We start from the raw sequence: 23,520 nt of genomic DNA on the forward strand, positions 1-23,520 counted from the left end.
TTACATCCCTTTATGACTCTGTGGCTCTGTGATAATCATTCAAAGGAGCTAACTGTACTAGGGCAATGTAGGGCATCATGCCACAAGGCCGAATGGTCTTACCAAGACTACTTTATGTATTCTTGCATTAGAAAGCAATTTGTGTGGTCCATAGCAGTCTGGCTATTTATAGGCTCCCTTACAAGCATGCTAAATGTTAGCAATAACAATACCTTCATGAAGATGCCTTAAAAGCTTATAAGGGAGATGAGGCTTCCTTAAAAAACTGTATATTGGTATGGAGTAATGTCATGGCTAATCTGTTCCCATAGGCAAACAGTTAGTGAGATGCCTTTGGAGGAAGACTAGTCAGGGATTACATTAACAATTCTCAAATTTCAGAAGGTCATAGCTTTCCAATTGAGAAATTGTGTCATTGAAAAGTCAGTCTTGGAAGAGGAATACCAGAAGGATTAAGAAAGATGGATCTTTTGAAGCATACCATTACGCAGATCCAGGGTCAAGTTTCCTGCACAGAGGCTACAGCCCAAGTGTGAATGTCAAAGTATGTTGGGAAATTTAAAATATTTAATACCAAACGTATCACATTATTAGAGATATTACTACAATTTTGGATGAGGCCACAAGTCTGTTAAGTGTATGCCATATCAATTGAAGTGATGACCATCTACAGTTTAGGCTGAAATATTTCCTGAACTAGGAGGATGTCATCTCCACCCTCCCCCATCCCCTCGTAACCTGTCTGAATAAGATCTCTGGTGATGAACCCTTGCAAACCTTTTGTGTTGTGGATCCTGTCTGAAGTTCTGGAAGGATCCATCTCATCAAATGCGAAGAGTGGTATATCTAGACTAATCCTCAATGTAAATCAGATTTGCTTGTACCGGAGTGCCTGAAGCTACTAATCAAACACTAACGTTGATGTTATTTGTATGAGTTTTAAGCCAGAAAGCCAACACTGGCCAAGACAAAAATCACACTCAATAATGAGCAAACATTGTTAATAACTAGCATTAGCACACAGAAAAATGCACACAAAATTACCTCACTCTACATTAAAACAACTTTTAAATTATAGAACGCATTGGCATTCTGCAAACAAATGCCTAGAAAATTATGTTTAAATATCTTTCCTAATTGCAGCTTTTTGTTGGTTTAAGATATTTATATTCCTTTAGGCAACCATTACTGAATGCGAGAATCGACTTGGAGAAATTACAATGTCTGCTGGCCTGACTGAAATGGATTGACATTACCTCACATTCCACCAATTTCAATTGCTTGGCTAAATAGGTCTCCACTGATCAATACATATCAGTATGTCTATTCAACTATTCCTCCTTCGAAGTTGTTAATCAGGAACACAAAGAAACTCACTCCTCTATGCATTTTCTCCTTCCCCTTTGCCCTGTTTCCCAGTGGATGGTGGCAGCCAATGGTTATTACCTCGGCATTTCAAACAGGGATTTTAAAGATAATGTGGACCTAGAACAGAATATGGAGCATCATTTTGAAAACAAATGAGCAATACTGCCCTAAGGATAAGGGCAGCAGATGCTTGGATGTCTCTAAGTCATCTGAATGTGGGTATCCATTGCCTGTTCGTTTACGAGGGGTGATTGATAAGTTTGTGGCCTAAGGTAGAAGGAGTCAATTTTAGAAAACCTAGCACATTTATTTTTCAACATGGTCCCCTCCTACATTTACACACTTAGTTCAGCAGTCATGGAGCATATGGATCTTGGATCTTCAGAAGGTGTCCACAGCAGGGGTGATTGATAAGTTTGTGGCCTAGGTTAGAAGGAGATGAACTTCCCTCTCTACCCCCCTCTGCTTTTCGCAGGGATCGTTCTCTCCGCAACTGCCTGGTCCATACATCCCTCCCCACAGATCTCCCACCTGGTACTTATCCCTGCAAGCGTAAGTGCTATACCTGTCCCTACACCTCCTCTTTTACCACCATTCAGGGCCCCAAACGGTCCTTCCAGGTGAGGCAACACTTCACTTGTGAGTCTGTTGGAGTCATCTATTGCATCTGGTGCTCCCAGTGTGGCCTCCTCTACATCGGCGAGACTCGATGCAGATTGGGGGACCGCTTCGTCAAGCACCTCTGCTCCATCCACCACAACAGACAGGATCTCCCGGTTGCCACCCACTTCAACTCTGCTTCAATTCCCATTTGGATATGTCCATACATGGCCTCCTCTACTGCCATGATGAGGCCGAACTCAGGTTGGAGGAGTAACACCTCATCTACCGTCTGGGTAGTCTCCAGCCCCTTGGCATGAACATCAAATTCTCCAACTTCCGGTAATTCCCTCCCTTCCCTTCCCCCATCCCAGTTTCACTCTGCCTCCTCTTCCAGCTGCCTATCACCTCTCTCATGATTCTGCCGCCTTCTACTAGACATAGTGCTTTCCCCTCACATTCCTTCTTCACCTTTCCTGCCTATCCCCTCCCTGCTTCCCCTCCTCACCCCTTGATCTTTCCTCCAGGCACCTACCAGCTCCTCCTTCCCACCCTCCCCCCCCACTTCTTTATAGGGCCCCTGCCCCCCTCCTTCTTCAGTCCTGATGAAGGGTCTCGGCCCGAAACATTGACTGCTCATTTCCACGGATGCTGCCCGACCTGCTGAGTTCCTCCAGCTTGTTATATATGTTGCTTAGAAGGAGATGAGTTATACAGCTCTCGTTACATGCACATGCAGTTCAACTCTTTGAGTGATTATGCAAAAAGTTTGAAGTTAATAACTCATCAGTTAATAACTTATTGGGTGATTGATAGGTTTGTGGCCTAAGGTAGAAGGAGATAAGTTATTTACTTCAAACTTTCCGCCTAATCACTCAAAGAGTTGAACTGCATGTGCACGTAACAAGAGCAGTATAACTCATCTGTGTCTACCTCAGGCCGGGAACTTATCAATCACCCATTTGTGGACACTTTCTGGAGGTCCAAGATCCGTATGCTCCCTGACCGCTGGACTATATTTGTAAATGTAAGGAGGGGACTATGTTGAAAAGTAAGTGTGCTAGGTTTTCTAAAATTGACTCCTTCTACCTTAGGCCACAAACATATCAATCACCCCTCATAGCAGTGCTGGGTCAATACCTTCACCAATTGACCCACAGAGGCAGTTCAGGAGCACCCTTTCAATGACAACTATGAATAAGGAATGATAGCCACCTGATATTCCTGGTGAGACACATCTTGTGAAATTATCAGCAGTTCAGTCTGTTGCATCTCTGCCATTAAATAATCATTATGGGAGATCCAAATTTAAGCTATATTACTGTTCCTGCTATTGATAATAAAGATGATTTGCTTACACAGTTATAAGAAATAGTCCTCACTTTGTTCTTTATGCAGATGTTCTTTGTTCCATACTTAATATCCATTTAACTGTAACTAAAGGAGGTTTTTCTGGTGTGGTGGTCCTCATTTTCTCCCGTATGGTTTAAAGCTTTCCCATTGTTTATGTGGCCTCACTGGAATATATATTCATCATACCATCTTCCTACTTTCCGTTACCCTTTACCAAGACCCTCCATATCCCTTCCTCCTGCAATCTGCAGGCTCTTTAAACCCTCGAGCCTAACGCTGCTTAATCATATTCTGATTTAGAATGATGGAATGTTTGGCACTAAGACAGCATGAGCCGTCGTTCCTCTGACCATTCCGGTGTGTACATCATCGTTACCTTATTCCTGTCACTTCGTTCTTTCTCTGCATATTAAGTATTTCTCCTTCTAAAATATTTATCTTGCTCTCTTATAAACTTAAATTAGCCAAGCTGCAATGTCCATATAGTGATCCTTTTTCAGCCTTAACTTTGTTTTGCTTTTGGTTTTACTTTGCATCTTTCCTGGAGCCTTCCACAAGACTTTAATCTGTTGGAATAATTACATTTGAGATATTAAATGTTTTACCTTCTCAAGTTTAGTTTCAGCAGTGGGGGGTGGGGGCTTGGAAGAAATGGGTTCGATTTCCCTCATAGGGATATGAGACCATGGGCAGATTGGTTTCCAGTAGCTTGCTGTGGAGGCCAATCATCCTATGGAAATTCTAGGTGGCAAGTGCCAGTGGGGTATGCTGCCAAATGTGAGATAACAAACGAGAATTTTGCTTTGAAAAGTTATAAATGACTTTCCAAACTCAGAATTGAATTACTATGAGATTAGTTGTGTGAATTAGGCAGCCCAGGGAGAGGGCGGAAGTGGAGAGAGTGATTGATTTTTAACTGACTTGATTTAATGGAGGGTATAAGAGGTAAATTAGGGTCAGAAATCTGGAGGGCATGTAATATATGTGTGCTATGTAATCGTGGTTGTTAACAGTCACTCTTTTAAGGCTGTACTACTTTTATGTGGCTGCTGTCCTGGTTACAGAATTTTTGATGTAGAACCTGCCAAGAGCTGACTGTGGGAGAAAGCCACAGTAAGAAAATGTTGTCAGAGCACCGCATTTTTCTCTTATTCAATGAAATCCTCATCTTTCAGCTTGAATTTCCAGTGATTTTTCCTGTAACTTACTAAGCCAGTGTAGTCACCTAATGGAGAGGTTCACTCTGTGTCATGCTGTGTTCATAAGGAGATTGAGACCAATTAACAGATTACTAAAGTTCATCGTGACTTAACAGGAGCTTGATTTAGAGAACCTGGGAGAGATTTTCTAAATATATCCCTCCAAATGAGCACTTTTCTTTCTTTCTTCATTGTATTCACCTCCTCCTATTCCCCTCATCTATGCCACACTCAGTAATTAGTTTTGTGTAATTAAATGGGATGGTGGTACATAACATTTTATGTGTAAATAACTTTACTCCATCTCAGCCTGAAATCTCTCCATAGATGCTCCCTGAGCTGATGAGTTCCTGCAACATTTTGTACATGATGCTCCAGTTTTCTTTGTTCCATTATTGGCAGCCATGGCTCTTGATGTCAGTAACCTAAGCTCCTTAAAACTCTCTGGCCCTATTCTCTTCAAAGCCAACTATTTGACTAAGATTTAAATCACCTACCCTACTGTGACAGCCCTTGCTGGGCTCAGTGTTTAGTATGGTGGCTCTGATAAGATGTTTTAGCACATTAAAGGATCTAGATGAATGCAAGATTTTTTTTCCATTTCCCCCCAACCCCTTCCCAGGTTTTTGGCAAATACATCATTTGAAGGAGTGACGGGTTATATCCACGTACAAGAGAGATCACACATCCAGAGCAACCACCGCTACCATATCTGGAATCTACGGCAAGACCCATTAGGAAAACCTACCTGGGTCAGAGTTGGCAAATGGAACCAACAGAAAATTGAAATTGAACAAGGCATATGGCCCAACAGAATTCAGAATGAAATGAACGAGGACAGTAGTTCCTCAAACTTCAAGTTCCGTGTCGTCACATTGGTGGAGCTGCCCTTTGTTTTCACCAGGGAGGTTGACATTGATGGTAATTGTCCAGCTGGCCACTTATGCTTGGACCCTCACACCAAAGACCCTGCGGTGTTGGCACAGCTGTTTGAGGAGCTGAACAATGAAAATGGTTCTGTGCCAACAGAGTACAAGAAATGTTGCTATGGTTACTGCATGGACCTCCTGGAGCAGCTGTCGAATGACCTGGGCTTTGAATTTGACCTTTACATTGTTGGAGATGGGAAGTATGGTGCCTGGAAAAATGGAAGGTGGACTGGGCTGGTGGGCGATCTCCTCAGTGGGGCTGCCCACTTGGCGGTCACCTCCTTTAGCATCAATTCAGCACGTAGCAGAGTGATAGATTTTACTAGTCCCTTCTATTCCACCAGTTTGGGAATCCTGGTGAGGTCAAAGGATACAGCAGCTCCCATTGGTGCTTTCATGTGGCCATTACACTGGACAATGTGGGTTGGGATTTTCGTGGCCCTCCACATCACAGCCCTGTTTCTCACACTTTACGAGTGGAAGAGTCCATTTGGAATGACCCCCAAAGGAAGAAACAGAATAAAAGTGTTCTCATATTCATCGGCACTTAACTTGTGTTATGCAATCCTCTTTGGACGGACTGTTTCTAGTAAGACACCTAAATGCTGGACTGGGCGTTTTTTAATGAACCTCTGGGCAATCTTCTGCCTCCTTGTCCTATCCAGTTATACAGCCAACTTGGCAGCAGTTATGGTGGGAGAGAAGACTTTTGAGGAACTATCCGGGATTCACGATGATAAGGTAAGAGGTTTAGTAAAGAGAATATGAAAATGCAATTGACAATGTAATTCCATAAACTTTCCTAAGATAACATAGGTTTATTAAATTAAAATGGCAATTTGAATTATTGGTTCGGTTTCCCTCTGCATATGCTGGAGCAGGCATTGAGGAACTACCGTAATGAAGTTTCTGAGTTTATTTTCTGTGGGTTGTTCTGGACTAGGGAAGAGAAAATAATCCTCTGTGGGTTCTTGCTTCAATTTACTATCCACTGATACCTACTAGAAAGTGCATATAAGGTCCACGTGGGTGGAATTGGATTTAAATCAACTATTATTCAGAAACCAACCTCAATAACTTTGATCAAGCGTTCAGGTTGAATTGCTAAAAAGAGGAACGGCTGGATGTTTTTTGCTTTCTTATAAAGTGAATGCACAGTAAACTGTTTTAAGTTTTGAATGGACCAGGAGGGCAAATTATGGCAAAGATGTTGAACATAAAGAATGCTGAATATAAAAGCACCTGGGCACATGCAACATGCTGCACTCCTTGCTCAATGCTCAGCCTCACTCAACGTTTGAGAATAAATCAAGGATGGAAACTCTACCTTGTCTTTCCAGTTGCACATGCGCCTCTGCCTGGAGATCAGTCTGTAAAATTATCATGGGCACTCACTATTTTCAATTTCACTGGACTCATCACTTAATTCAATGTGTAAATTTATTATCAAAGCACATAAATGTTACCATATTTTACTCCCGAGATTCACTTTCTCGTAGGCATTTTCAGTAGAACAGAAATACAGTAGAATCAAAGAAAGACTATACACAAAGACTAACAACCAATGTTCAAAAGAGAAACGGGGCCAGTACAAGAGGAAATAATGAATAAATAAATACTACTGAGAACATAATTTGCAGAGTCTTTGAAAGTGAGTCCATAGGTTACAGAAACAGTTCAGTGTTGAAGTGAGTGAAGTTATCCAAGCTAATTCAGGAGCCTGAGGGTAATAACTGTTCCTGAACCTGGTGGTGTGGGACTTAAGGATCCTGTAGCTCCTTTCTTTCTTTTCTTTCTAAATCTTTTTATTATTATTAGTAATATGGACAGAATACAAATGATATATTGATAAAGAAATTACAAACATATGAAAATAGAGTGGTTGATATAATTTACTTGGACTCTTTGGTTGAGGTTAATAATCAAACTACAGGAATTACATATGAAAAAAAAACATACATAACAGTTACAATATAAATGACTTTACCAAGACATAAGCCATAAAATATATGTATGAACATGGTAAGTCTAAATATTTCATAATATATGATATAAAAAAACAGAAAAAAGAAAGAAAAAAAATTTAAAAAAATATATATAATGCAAAACTAGCTACTCTACTAATCTAATAACTAATATAGAAGAAAAAAGAAGCAAAAAAAATGATGGCAGCAGTGAAAGGTTTGGATGGTGGGGGCCCTTGATAACGAATGCTGTTTTCTTGTGGCAATGCTCCTTGTAGATGTGCTCGGTGGTGGGAAGGGCTTTACCTGTGAAGGACAGGGCCATATCCACCACTTTTCCATTCTTGGGCATTGGATTTCCATACCAGGCAGAGGTGCAGTCAATCAATCTATATAATTTTAGAAAAATATGTATGTGAAATGTTTGATTCTATCCATCTTCGTGAAAAGAACAGTTCTTAATTCTTTTCCATGCTCAGAGTCTGAACTTATATCACAAACATTAATTCTAAAGCAAATCTATTTATTATCCCAGAATATTAGAACACCGAGATGGTTATTTAAAATAGTACAACAGGAACACCTGTTGGCAGAACATTGGAAAGTTTTTGACAAGAACAGACCACTCAACCCAACAAAGCTTGCCAATTTCCTATTCACTTAGTGTTTTGAAATAACTATTGAGTTGAGATTTGAAAGTTTCTAAGGTACTTCTCTCAACTACACAACTAGGTAGTTTGTTCAATGAGTCCACAACTCTCTGTGTAAAGAAATGCTTCCTGATGCTGGTCTGAAATCTCCCTTTAACTAGTCCCCACTTATGGCCCAGTTTCCTTGATGATGGATTAATTTTGAAATTGCAGGTGGCATCCACCTTACTTATACCCTTAATGATTTTGAACACTTCTATCATGTCTCCACTCATTCTATGACTACATAGGATAAAAAAGATTTAATTATTTTAATCTTTCTTCATACCTGGAATGAGTTTAGTCACCCTTCTCTGAACTCTCTCCAGTGCCTTCACATCCCTCACAAAATATGGCAACCAAAATTGTGCACAGTACTCAAGGTGTGGCCTCACAAACAGATTATACAGTTTACAGAGAATGTCTCTTGACTTGAACTCCACTGAGCACATTTTATAGCCCAAACGTTCCTAATCACTTATATGCATTGTCTAGATATTGACAGTGATGAATTTACCAGGACACCCAAATCCTTTCTAACTCAAGACCCCCGATTGTATATTTATTTCTAATATTTCTACTTTCTATAGGTACTGTACATTTACTTACATTAAATTTCATTTGACATTTATCTTCTCACATCTGAATTTTGTTTAGATCTAACTGTATTGATTCTACTACCTGAATGTGCATTTGCTATGAGCTTATCTAAATAATTAATCTAAATTAAAAGCAGCAGTGGCCGCAAAACTGATCCCTGCAGAACCTCACTTTTATAATTTTCTGAGTGTGAAAATGATCCTCTCACCATGACTCGTTTTCTGTTATTGAGCCAGTTCTGCACCCATTCGCACCTTACCCTGAATCCCTAGCTCCTGTAGTTTGATTATTAACCTCAACCAAAGAGTCCAAGTAAATTATATCAACCACTCTATTGTTAGAATTCCAGCACATTGGTAAACCATGTGTTCCCCTTTTTGAACCCACGCTGGCTTTCTGCTAACATGCCTGTTCTTATTATCTGCTTTTCCATCTCATTCTTTATTAATGTTTCCATTATCATACTGGCCTATAGTTACCAGGATCAGTGCGATCATCTTCTTATATACTATGACAACGCTAACCCATTTCCAGTCCTTAGGGCCTTCACCAGTCTTCACTGACTTCTGAAAAATTCATGTTAGGGGTTTGTTTATATAATCACAGACCTCTTTAAGTACCCTTGGAGATTTGTCTGGCCCTGGAGACGTATTACTTCACAGCTGAAGCAGGACCTCACTTTCTAAGATCTCTGTCACTTAAAAGAACCTTAATTTTTCTCTACACTTACTGGCATATTGCTAACATCTTCGCAGGTGAATACTATAGCAAAATATGAGTTAAGAGTGTCCGCTAAGTTCTTCTCTGTATAATTTAACACCCAACCATTATTCCTAATACACTTAACTTCCTACTTGACTTTTCTTCCACTACTAAAGTATTAAAAAAATCTCTTGGGGTTAATCTTATCATTATCAGCAATATCCTTCTCAACCTGCCTTTTGGCAATCCGAATTTCCCTCCTGACTACACTTCATGTAGTATATCTTGACTTGATATATTCTCCAAAAAATTTCGAGATTAACAATGTTTTGATCACTTTTTCTTAAAGGCTCCAACAAATTCCGTACTCAAAATTCTATACTGATTGTTACAAAATATCAAATCTAGACAGGCCTCCCCTCTTGTTGGGGAGTTAACATACTGGATCTAAAAACAATTATTCAATAACTCAGTGAAATCACTTTCCTGTAATCTATTAGTCATTGGATTCTCCCACTCAATATTTGGGAAATTAAAGTCTCCCGTAACTACAACATCACCCTCAGGACTTGCTTTTATAATATTCTGATCGAGTTGTTTGTTAAAATCACTATCAGCATTCGGGGGTCTGTAACATCCTTTATCCTTATAGCTTTCAATTATCACTCAGATATCTTCACTAAGTCTCGATTCATCTCCTATCATAAGCAGCCTCACAGTCAAGTTCTATCTTATCTATATGGCTACTCTACCACCTTTACGATTTTGGCTATCTTTACTAAGTAATGTAAATACTTTAATACTTTATTCATCACCATCCTTTGAAGTCAGCCAGGTTTCAGTTATTGCTATTGTATCATACTTATATGCATTTGCATATAATTCCAGCTCATTTATTTTATTCTTAATACTACTTGCATTTATACAGGCTATCTAGTCTATTCCTGATGTTTTTCATCCTATTCTGACCTATTTTTATATTTTTGAAGAAATTGTGTTTCATAGGATTTTTAATTTGCTGTTCTCTGAGGCTGAGGAAGGCTATATTCCATTAGAATCACTAGGGGTTAAACTGATCTATTATGTTACCTCCTAAGGCCTTAAGTTTGTGATCAGGAAGCACACACTCTTCCAACTGGAAGTACATCGCTTGACATATTGAGTACGTGGAAATTAGGCTATTCCTGTGTCCAGTTTAAGATATTTACACTGCAGTGGCTGATTTGGATCCCATCTTCAATGCTGATTGGTGCTGGTACAACTCGCATTTCTCAAGTATCTCAACATTGTTTCTGAGATCCTGATTCCCTTTGCATGTTCTGCACCAACAGGTATAAAGGCTTATATGATCCTTTATTCAATTTTGTCACAACCTAGACAGGATATACCTCAAACTAGGTACTGGACCCAGGCAGGGTAAGTAAATCTCCAGCCTAGCTGACCCTGCAAGGTGCTTCTCATGATTGTGTGGGGATCACTGGAGGTGCTATCGGGTGGACTACTCACAGTCACATTGACCATGTTATCATCTCTGGGTATCCACAGGAAGGTCAGATGTGGCAGATATGATGCCCTAGGGGTCCTGCTGCAAAGTACTGGCTCTACTCTTCAAAGATGCATCTAGACTCCAAAGCAGCAGAATAAACTGGGCCCCATCAATGCCCTCTCGACTGAATGCTGCTGCATATTGTAGAAGGTAACAAGGCACAACCCCCCCCCCCCACACACACCCCTGTACTCTAGGCCCACCTTCACTTGATTAAGCTGCCCAGTCCTGAAGAACAGGATTTGGCTAGATCTGTAAAAGATGGTTGAAAACAAGAAGGTCAAAGTCAAAATAAATTTAAATTTCAAAAGGTATATGGCACCATATACCACATTGAGATCAATTTTCTTGCAGGCTTTTACAGGAAAATAAAGAAATACGATAAAATTTATGACTCATGGACTTCAGGCTTCTGTAGTTGATCAACAATCCTTTGGTTTTGTGATGTTGATGAGAGGTTGTTGTTGTGGCACCACTCAACCAGATTTTCAATCTCCCTCTTATATACCGATTCATCACCCCCTTTGATTCAGCCAATGATAGTGGTGTTGCCAGCAAACTTAAATACAGCATTGGAACTGTATCCAGCCACACAATCATAGATATGAAGTGAGTGGAGCAGGGGGCTAAGCACACAGCCTTGTCTTGCACCTGCGTTGACTGAGATTGTGGCGGAGATGTCATTGACAATCTCTACAGACTGGGATCTGCAAGTGAGGAGATTAAGGATCCATTTGCACAGTGAGGTATCGAGGCCCGGGTCTTGGAGCTTAGTGGTGAATCTTAAGGGGCCGATAGTGTTGAATGCTGAACTGTAGTCAGTGAAGAGCATCCTGATGCAGTGTGCATCTTTATTGTCCAGGTGTACCAGAGCTGAGTGAAAGGCCAATGAAATGTCATCTGCTGTGGGCAAATTGGAGTGGATCCAGGTCTTACCTCAGAAAGGAGTTGATATGTTACGCAAGTGAAGAAAATATTTAATGTCATTGACACTCAAATACTTGTCACTGATGCATTTTTATAGTGATGCTATTGATAGGAGTCCTAGCGAAACAGGACTGCACAGTCCTAGTGAAACAAGGGTTTGTCTTCACATTGAGGACTCCTTTATTTATGTTGTGCAACAGAAACGCTCCATTAAATGGAATGAATTCAAAATGGAGACAGTAGCTAAAAGCTGGACATCTATGTAGCTTCAAAGGATATCAGCATCAGGATTGCATCCCACTATAATTTCCAGCCTCATAGCCCAGATTAGAGATTTCCCACATCCAATTATAAGACCATAAGATATAGGAGCAGAATTAGGCCATCTGGCCCATCGAGACTGCTCCGCCATATCATCGCGGCTGATCCGATTTTCTTCTCAGTCCCAATCTCCTGCTTTCTCCCCATATCCCTTCATGCCCTGACCAATCAGGATTTTATCAACTTCTGCCTTAAATATACACAGTAGACTTGGCCTCCACAGCTGCCTGTGGAAACGAACTCAATAGATTCACCAGTCTCTGGCTAAAGAAATTCTTCCTCATCTCCATTCTAAAAGGATGCCCTTCTATTCTGAGGCGGTCTCCTCTGGTCTGAGACTTTTTCACCGTAAGAAACATCCCCTCCACATCTATTCAATCAAGTTCTTTCACCATTCGACAGGTTTCAATGAGGTCACCAGTCATTCTTCTGAATTCCAGTGGGTACAGGCCAAGAGCAATCAAGTGCTCTTCATATGACAAGCCGTTCAAACCTGGAATCACTTTTGTGAACCCCTTTATGATTATTTGTTGGCAATTGAAAACAAGTGGGAAGTAGAAGCCCAAAGAACATTTCAGATACGGCAGTAGAGCTCAGTTTTTGAATGTAAATGATAGATCCAATCTGCTAATTAAATTTGCTGATGATACTATATTGATTGACCTTATCTCAAATAATAACGAGGCAGCCTGCAGAGAAGAAGTCATCACCCTGACACAGTGGTGTCAAGAAAACAACCTCTCCTTCAATGTTGCAAGAACAAAGTAGCTGGTTGTGGATTACAGGAGGAATAAAGACAGGCTAACCCTTATTGATGTCAATGGATCTAGGGTTGAGAGGGTGAACAGCTTTAAGTTCCCCTGCATACACATCACCGAGAATGTCACGTGGTCTGTACATACCGGTTGTCTGGTGAAAAAGGCACAAAAGTTCCCCTTTCACCTCAGATGATTGAAGATTGGCATGAGTCTCCAGACCCTAAGGACTTTCTACAGGGGCACAGTTGAGAGCATCCTGACTGGCTGCATCACTGCCTGGTATGGGAACTGTACTTCCATTAATCACAGGCCTCTGCAGAGAGTGGTGTGGACAGCCCAGCGCATCTGTAGATGTAAATGTAGATCTCAGGACATTTACAGAGACAGGTGAGTCAAAAAGGGCCCATAGGATCACTGGGGACCTGAGTCACCCCAACCACAAACTGTTCCAGCTGCTACCATCGGGAAACAGCACCACAGCATAAAAGCCAGGACCAACAGGCTCCAGGACAGCTTCTTCCACCAGGCCATCAGACTGATTAATTCACACTGACACAATTATATTTCTATATTATATTGACTGTCCTGCTGTACATACTACTTATTACAAATTACTATAAATTGCACATTGAATATTCAGACAGAGACATAACGTAGACATTTTTACTCCTCATGTCTGTGAAGGATGTAAGAAATTAAGTCAATTCAATTAGAGGCTGAAGGGTTTCAACCATCTTCAGCATGCAGCATTGTCACTGAGACCATTGTCATTGCATGGATTATCAAACAATAACTAACTGCACTGGATTCAAAAAAAGCCATGCGAACTTTCTAGACTGGTGCTCTAGAACTAGCTATGCATTCAATTTCACTGTTCCAACAGAATAACAACTTTGGCAGCAATGCAACAATGTAGAAGATTGCCCAGATAGATCCTGACTATAAAAGGAGGATGAAGTCAATTCACCTAATTACCACCCAATAGCCTAGCTTCAATCAGTAAAGTGATGGATGCAATTGTTGGCAATATTATTCATTGGCAAGAACTCGCTAAAACTTTGATAAAGTTGTGTTTGACTTTGGAGCTTAATGTCGCTTTGATCCAAGCTGAGACAAGAGCTAAAAGTAACCAGCCCAAATATAAAGTCTTCTTTTGACTTAAGTGTGGCATCCAGACACCAAGTAAAACCAGTGTGAATGGGATTCAAAAAACTCTCTTGCTTACCAGAATCAAATGAAGATAATTGAGCAATCGTTTCAGTGTTAATCGTGCAATTAATTGCCATCACTTCCTTCATCTTCAAAATAGAAGCTGCAGTGTTTGCTGACCATTGCAAGGCATTTATTTCCATTTACATCTCCTCAGACAACAAAACAACAGGCATCTGTATTTAAGAAAATTTGGGTAACATTCGGGTTTAGACTGATAGGTGCCAGGTGATATTTGCTCGACAGTTGGCAATGACCAACTTTAATGACGGAGAAAGTGTATATCCACTCCATTGAAAATACTGAGCTTGTAATTCAACAAATATCTCACTATTAATATTGTGTGTGGTCTTCCATCCATCATTATCTTTTCTCAGTGCTGACATCAGGTAGAAGGTACAAGAGCCTCAGTTGTTCATTGGTGCTGTTTACAACTACTGTCCTATAGGTTTGCCAGGTATGCCTGCAGGATAAAGAATCTCAGGGTTCTATGTGGTGACATTTATGTATACTGATAATAAGTCTAACTGTGAATTTTGACTTTATTAATCTGAAACTTAACTGGACTAGGCATTTAAACAATATGCTTACAAAACATATGACAAATAGAGTCGCCAGAGCCTTTACACTATTCTCATGACGTATCAGGATTGTGATGAAATACTTGCTGCTCACCAGTGTGAACATAAGTACAGTGGTTCTCCAGATACTCCTCCGAGGATGTCATTTGTCTTCCAGAGACACGTCAGCAACTTGCCAAAGCTTTCTCAACAGTGGCTTTCAAATCCATAACATTTGTCTCACAGGAGGAGTAAGAGGGAACAAACAATTGCAAATACCCTCTGAATTCCCCATCATGCTGACTTGGAAGTAGATTACTATTCTTTTATCATTAATGGAGCACTCTTGGAATTCTTTCCATGCTAAGATTGCAGGAGAACCTTTGCAAGGATTGCGGTTGTGCAGAATGCTGGTTACCTTATGTCTTATGTTCTTAAATTGACTACCTTCACCTTCTCAGTTGGGAAGAAGGATCAGATGTTGGCCATGTAACACTCGAGTCTTATGAATGAATTAAAAAAACCTTCTCAGCAACAGTCATCAAGTTCAAATTGAAGTTTAATTGTCATTCAATCATACACAGGTATACAGTTAAATGAGACAGCATTCTTCTGGGACCATGGTGCAAAACATAGCACAAAATACATATAGTTATAATAGAACGTACAGTTACAAAATAATATTGGCATAAGTCCTTGAGTGGCACGGCCTGAGATTGATGGTGTTTTGGGATATTGTCCTGGAGCCATATTTCCACAAGAACAAGAACACCATCGTTCTGCATCTCGCGCTGGGTCAGGCACAGATGAAGGCAAATCAACTTGTTTCGTGCTGGGTTGGCCTCAGACGAAGGCAATCTAGCTTGTCTTCCGGGGAGTGAACACTGGAGAGCAGCCCTGCAGGGGCCAGCACAGAATTCCAGCATTCCAGCCGTGACTATTCTCCGCTGCCTCCTTCTCTGGGTGGCTGTACCAGGCGATGCTGCATCTCGAGGACCTGGTTCGCACAACAACCAAGGCCACACAGCTCCCTTGCCGCCACGTTTCCAATGAACCAATGAGCTGGGCTTGTGGTATTTTGCATTACCTATGTCCAACAGGTCTTGCAATCACAGGAAAAGCATTTAACACACACATTTGCACTTTCGTTGCACCTGAAGAGTCTGCTGTGACCAAGCACAATGTCATCTTACTAGAAGAGAGCTCATGTCCAAAGGGTAAAATTCCCTGATTCCTCCCTCAAATAACAACAGATCCAAAGTCCCCATAGCAACAAACCCAAGGTCCAATATCCCTCCCTAACCATATCACAAGTCCGAAGACCTCAAACATCTGAAACAGTCAAAAACTCTTGATATTTTTTGAGCCCCGTCAAAACTCGTATGAAGCTATTCCTCTTCCCCACATTTACAATAGCAAGTGCAAAGACATAGAAATATCAACCTTAATGATAAGTTTGGAGCTGAAGCAGAGTCAGGATAACCTTTACATTCAAAGTAACTTTATTATTAAAGAACATATATGTCACTGTTAACAACCCTGAGATTAATTCTCTTGCAGGCATACTCAATAAATCCATAATAGGATCAATAAAAAGCTGCATGTCTTGGGCATTCAACCAGCATGCAAAAGATAACAAACTGGGTGATAACGAAAAGAAATGAATAATAATAATAAGTTTAAAAATACCCAATTAATATCAAGAACATGAGATGAAAAGTCCTTGAAAATTAGACCATAGTTTCTGGGAACATTTCAATGACTGGGCAAGTAAAGTTGAGTGAAATTATCCTCTTTGTTTCAAGAGTCTGATGGTTGAGAGGTAATAACTGTTCCTGAAACTGGTGGAGTGAGTCCTGAGGTGCCTTGTACCTTCTTCCTGCGAAGAAAGTATGACCTGGGTGGTGGAGGACCCTGATGCTGGATGCTGATTTCCTGCGACACTACTTTGTGTAGATGGGCTCGGTGGTAGGGAGGGCTTTATCGGTGATGAATTCACTACTTTTTCAGGGTTTTCCATTCGGGGCACTGCTGTTTTCCTACCAGGCTGTGATGCAGCCTATCAATATACTCTCCCCTACACATCTGTAGAAGTTTGTCAAAGTTTCAGACGTCATGCTGAATCTTCATAAACTCCTAAGGAAGTAGAGGGACCACCTGCTTTTTGTAATTGCACTTGCATGCAGGGTCCAGGACAGGTCCTCCAAAATAATAACAATGAGGAATTTAAAGTTGCTGACCTGCTCCACCTCTGATCCTCTGATAAGGACTGGCTCATGGATCTCTGTCTTCCTCCTCCTCCTGAAGTCTATAATCAGCTCCTTGGTTTTGCTGACGTTGAATAAAATGTTGTTATGGTACCTCTCAGCCAGATTTTCAATTCGTCGCCACCTTTGGTTTGGCTCGTGACTGCGGTGTCATCAGCAAACTTCAGAGGATCGCTTATTATCTGTGTATGCAATACACAAGTCAGAGATTCTCCTCCCCCAGATAACCACGAAACAAAGAGAAACCATGGAGAGAAACAACATACCCAGTCCCCCCCCGCACAAAAAAGAATGGCAACATGATCGTCAACCCCCAAACACCCCCCACCTCCTGCACAAAGTGCAACAAGAACATTGGCCCCTAAATCCCCTCAATCTGAAGCTGTGCTTAGCCACACAGTCATAAATGTACAGTGAGTAGAACAGGGGATTGTGAATAGCCACGCAGTAGAATACTGAGTGTGGGAAGGGATTGACCAGTGTTTACATAAACTGAGAGTCAGGACAATTAGACACATTCCTCGAAGGAGATGGGATCAAGGAGTATGTTGAGAAGATAGAATGCAGTTGTACAGATGATTTAAAATGAATGGTGGATGTGTATTCATCGACGCCTGCACAATTACCATTTCAGTCTTGCCTCTCTTTTAGCCACTGGTGCTTCACAGTTTGCAAACTGTGAATCCAGGGCTTGGGGGTGATCAAAGTTCATATCATAAAGCTATGCAGCTAAGGTATTTTGAAAAAGAAAGATGTGGGAAACCAAGTTAAAATCAGGGATCAATATTTAAATGACAACAAGCTTGACTTTTATAAACCTGTAATTTGCAGGAGTGGAGCAGGAATGATGCCGTTTCTTAAATTTCAACTCAAATGAAAACCAAGAAAGACAGCATCTTTGTGAGTGTGGATTGCATTTAGGGGATTAGAAGGAGGAGAAAATTATAGTGTGGACGTAATAGGAAGAGGCAGAAGAATGGTTAATATAAAGGCAGCTCTGTCAGAGGAAAATGTTTTGGATAATCAAATGACTGGCATTTTGTTGCATTTTTTCCAGAAGTGTGATAAATACGTTCCCAGATGTGTCCATTTCAAGTAGATTTAAGCTTTGTGGAGAGTTGAATTATTAAGGGGAAATATGGCACAAGGGAAATTATAAAGGCATTTCCAGAGATAAGGAAGTTTGGTTCTGCCAAACCTTACCTAGAAATAGTTGGTGTAATGCTCCTGTGCTACTCCAACTAAAGTTCCACTACGTTAAGTAGAAGAATAGGTGGAGCCCTGAAGATTGATGCAATTTAAAGTCCTCCCCAAAATCCATTTATTTTTGTTGTAGGGTAGTTCTGGAACCGAAGGTTCCATTGCACCAGCTCTCCATAAGATTTATGATATCTGTAATAGGGAGCCAACAACCAGATGCATGAACCTGGTAGAATTATTTGCTGAACATTGGTTTTCCTTCCTTGATATGAATTCACTTATCAATGACAGAAAAGATTTTATCTCCATTTTATGAGGCAGGCAATTTCCACAATAAGAGATCTTTATCTAATGCTCATCAATTCTTTCCCATTCTATAGAAACAGAAAATTCAATTATTGATTTTTCAAATACTATTATAGATTTTGATGCATATTAACCAAAAGCAGTAATTTGTTTTCAAGTAGCAAATTGATCTTCAATTACATTGCTCATGGATCATATTCAGGCAGGAGTGTATGTTGGATGGATTTCTAGACAGAGCAGCAGCAGCAGCAGAAACTAAAATCTTGGAATCATTTTAAAAAGCAATTGGATGCTCAAGCGTACTCAGTGTTCTCAAATGGACCAAAGGGTCCTGTTGCTAAATACACTGCGATCTTGCTTGTAATTTTCAGAGTATTATTTTTCTACTAAAGTAGATTTCCGTGCAATATCATCCGTCTCCTCATAACCACAAGAACAAATTACATTTGGTACATTAGGGCTTCCATAGCCACCACTGCAATGCACTGACGTGAGACTGACTTGCAATTTCTTCTATTTTCTTTCCTGCTTGGTTCTTGGAACATAGAACATAGAAATCTACAGCACATTACAGGCCCTTCAGCCCACAATGTTGTGCTGACCATGTAACCTACTCTAGAAACTGCCTAGAATTTCCCTACTGCATAGCCCTCTAATTTTCTAAGCTCCACATATCTATCTAAGAGACTCTTAAAAAACCCTATTGTATCCATCTCGACCACCATTGCTGGCTGTGAATTCCATACACTCACCACTCTCTGTATGAAAAACTTTACCCCTGACATCCCCTCTGAACCAACTTCCAGCACCTTAAAACTATGCCCTCTCGTGTTAGCCATTTCAGCCCTGGGAAAAAGCCCCTGGCTATCCACATGATCAATGCCTCTCATCATCTTATACACCTCTATCACATCACCTCTCATCCTCCGTCATTCCAAGAAGAAAAGGCTAAGTTCACTCAATCTATTCTCATAAGCCCCACTCTCCAATCCAGGTAACATCCTTGTAAGCTTCCTCTGCACTCTCTCTATAGTATCTACATCCTTCCTGTAGTGAGGTGAACAGAACTGAACCCAGTTCTCCAAGTGGGGTCTGACCAAGGTCTTATATAGCTGTAACATTACTTCACGGCTCTTTAACTCAATCCCATGGCTGATGAATGCTAACACGCCATACACCTTCTTAACAATGCTGTCAAATTGTCCTCAACCTGTTTACCATAGCGTTCCCAACCATAAGATCAGCATTATTTCTGACACAGAACAACAATTTTGATTGTGGAATCTCCTAGACCTTTTCTCTTGTTGAATTCTTCACTGAAAGCTATTATTAAAGCTCCCTCATTATTCATATCTCTCAGCCCACAACATCTGTTCAACATCTCCAGAATAAGCGTTTTCCTAATTCCTCTGTGGTGTGCTCCAACTCTCAGTCCATCCTCTACTGTCTACTTACCCAATTCAATACCCCTGCTACTGCCAACATTCACACACAAGCTTCAGTTTTACCTTTTGGCAATCATTATTCCCTCAATGTTGGTAACTGACCATTTCCCAGCATTCACCTGGAAAGAACAGGTCTGCAAAGGACAAGAATTTCAGGATGTATATTGTAGATATTTCTCTGATGTTAACCGGAACTATTGAAGGGTCTCATTTGGAGGTTGTCACTTACTACAGCCTGCCTGGTGTATTATCTCTGATGATCCACAGTAGTTGGCCTCGTCGATAACAATGATGAATTGCCATACAGAGGGAAAGTAGAGAGGTTTGTCAAATTATGTGAGAACAACAACCTGAGTTTCTGAGTGGACAAGACAAAAGAGATGATTGTGGACTTCAGGAAGGCATAGTTCAACTGCTCTCCATTGAATATTAATGGCTTTTCCTCTAGGAGAATGAAGAACATGAAGTTCCTTGGTTTGGATCCTCATAATGGATCCTCATTAGGCAAGAAAGCGCAGCAGTGTTTACACTCTCTGAGGAGATTGAGGTGTGTAAGGCTTCCCGTTCCCATTATAACAGCTTTCTACTGGAGCACCGTCAAGTTTGTTCTGTCTGGCTGCATCACTGCATGATACGGAACCTGCATGGCATCTCACAATCTCTTTGACCCACTACCTTCAGGAAGGAAGAGCATTAGGACCAGGCCTGCAAGACTGGGGTAACAGTTTCTACCCCCAGGCTGTGAGACTAATGAATAGCCCGCCACCACCGTGGTCTGGTCACTAGGACAGTGAGCTGTTTACTGCTTACCTGTGTCGCACACTTCACATGCAATTTTAATTATATTTTATTCACTTGTGGTAATAGTTTGCTTTAAGTGCTATGTGTGATATATGTATTGTGGACTGCAGGAGCGTTATTTTGTTTGGTTGCATATATGTACAGTCAGATGACAATAAACTTGAACTTGTGTGATGATTATGATACCTCAGGTTAGTCACAGTTGGCTTTGTAATAATCACTTCAATGAATCCATAATCCCCTATTCCCTTCCAGTGGACAGCCTCTGTTGTTTAAAAAGACCCTACTCTTACCAAAAATGCAAAATATAAGGAACTGGTTACTGAGCAAGAACCACAGACACTGTAGGTCATTGCAATATCTTCCTCCCATTCTTCTTGATATCCTTGAGTTTCCATTAAAAAACTGAAGTTAACGTGGTTGGTTGTGGCCAAAACTTACGTTTCTTCCTCAGCTACCCAGAGCCTATTTGCAATCTGCATCTCCTTTGATTCGGGGATGAGTTTTAAATCTATGTCCTTCCTAAGACTGCTTATTTCTCCTGAACATTTCCACTTCCAAGGCTCCTTTCTCCTACATCTAAATACAACATTAACATATTGCCCTAAGATTCAGTTTCTTGAAATGCTCCCTATAAAACTCATGATGTGCGTAAGTTCCATATCATATCTTGGAATTTATAAAATTTAAATTGGGAAATTAATTTATTATTGTCACCTATACCAAAATACAGTTGAAAGTTTTGTTTTGCATTCACTCTTATGGATCATTTCTTCACGTCAGTGATTTGAGGAAAAACAATAACAGAATGCAGAATAAAGTGTTACAATTCCACAGAAAGTGAAAAACACAGGTAGACAATAAGGTGAAAGGTCATAATATTCTGTGGACAGGAATCCATGCTATTTTGCTAGGAAATAGGAAATAAGAGTGGAATAGAAGCTGTCCTTGAGGCTAATAGTCCTGTAAACAGTTGTTAAATTTTCATTATTCTGAACTATTTCCAATAATGAAGGACTGTGAGTTTTCTGGTAAAGATAATGTCTCATTTCAGACATTAATTTGGGCATTAAGCCTTCATAGCTCAGGTATACACAGATTTGTAAAGTTGTTTTTTTTGTGTGTACTACTCCACTGAGTATCCTGAGGTCAAGATTAGCAAAAGCTATATAACCATAACTCTCCCAATACCGATCTTAGCTAAGCTCATTTTATAGAACCAGAGGGAGAGGCTGTCAGCCCACTATGTCTTTGCAAGTCAAGAAACAGCTATCCTGCTTAATCCTACCTTCTATATCTAAATCCCTCATATTTTTAAAGAAAATCTCATTTATGTCTCTTGTTAGCTTTCCTGTCTAAAGAAACAACAAATAGCCTACCTAGAATTTTTCTCTTAGCACAAGTAATACACACAAAATGCTGGAGGAGCTCAGCAGGTTAGGCAGCATCTGTGGAGGGGAATAAACAGTCAATGGTTTGGGCTAAGACCCTTCATTGGGACTGGAAAGGAAAGGGGGTAGAATTCTACCCCTTTCCTTTCCCGTCCTGAAGGATCTTGGCTTGTAATATTGACTGTTTATTCCCCTCCCTAGATTTATTTAGAGATATGGAGCGAACAGACCCTTTTGGTCCATCAAGCCACACCACCCAGCAGCCCACCTATTTAACAAATTACAATGACCAATTAGTCTACTAACCAGTATGTCTTTTGGAAAGTGGGAGGAAACCAAAGCACTTGGAGGAAACCCAAGCGCTGATGGGAAGGACATACAAACTACTTACAGAGAACACTGGAACTGAACTCCCAAATCTGACGCTCCAAGCTGTAATAGCATTGTACTAACTGCTGTGTTACCATGGTGCCCAGAAGCTGCCTGACTTGCTGAGTTCCTTCAGCATTTTGTGCACGTTGCTCTGGGTTTCTAATATCAGCAGAATCTCTTGTGTTCATTCAGCAGAATACTTCAGCTTTTTACAATGTGTGTCTTGACCTGTGCCCTTCACTTCTTGTATCAATGCTTCCTTCCTGGGGTACTTTGCCATAAGACCAGACTTTTTTCAGTACTTCACCCAAGGGACTATTCTTCATTCTTCAGTACTCTCTGGGAAAGGCATGGATATGAATAGAAGCAATAATGTCATTTGATTTATCTCCTCTCTAACCCGACTCTATTAAGAACAAGTTTATGTCCTTGTGGATCTGCACTTGAGAACTGAGCCCAACATGATTCTCGTCTGTGAGCTTCAGCTGCTTTGATTAGAAGGCAATAGGGCTGAACCACCATCAACATATTAAAGAAGTATTTTTACCCTTATTTTTCATAAAGGTGATGAATATTGTCCTCGAAGAATGGTCAGGAATTAGTGGAGTTTACTGTTCAGGATACCAATGGAAGCTGCTTAAATTCATATAGATAATTCACTATAGAGAGATAGGATAAATGCAAGCAGGCTTTTCCATGGAGGTTGGGTGAACCTAGACCTAGAGATCATGGGTTATGGGTGAAAAGTGAAATGTTTGAGGGGAACATTGGAAGAGATTCTTCACTCAGAGGGTCATAAGAGTGTGGAATGAACAGACATGGATCTGGTGGATGTGGGTTTGATTTCAACATTTTGTAAAAGGGAACATGATGACAGCTGGTTACAAATGTAGCACTCACTTTGCAATAAACACTGGAGTAGGCCAAGAAACCTCATCTTGTCACCCTCTAACTGTTTATAGTCTTCTAGGGACAGAATTTTCATGTGATTCTAGAAACATTGGAGAGCTTTC

General features: G+C 40.6%; 1 protein-coding gene across 1 annotated transcript in view; it reads left to right on the forward strand.

Annotated features, from left to right (window-relative positions):
- The window catches only part of grin3bb (glutamate receptor, ionotropic, N-methyl-D-aspartate 3Bb), a 94,577-nt gene that overhangs the window by 52,373 nt on the left and 18,684 nt on the right, over positions 1-23,520 (forward strand). The window contains exon 3 of the mRNA XM_059992410.1: positions 5,143-6,190. Within this exon, the coding sequence (XP_059848393.1) occupies positions 5,143-6,190 (1,048 nt within the window). The remainder of the gene's footprint in view (positions 1-5,142; positions 6,191-23,520) is intronic.

This window comes from Hypanus sabinus, chromosome 16, assembly GCF_030144855.1.
Source record: "Hypanus sabinus isolate sHypSab1 chromosome 16, sHypSab1.hap1, whole genome shotgun sequence".
Classification (NCBI taxonomy): domain Eukaryota; kingdom Metazoa; phylum Chordata; class Chondrichthyes; order Myliobatiformes; family Dasyatidae; genus Hypanus; species Hypanus sabinus.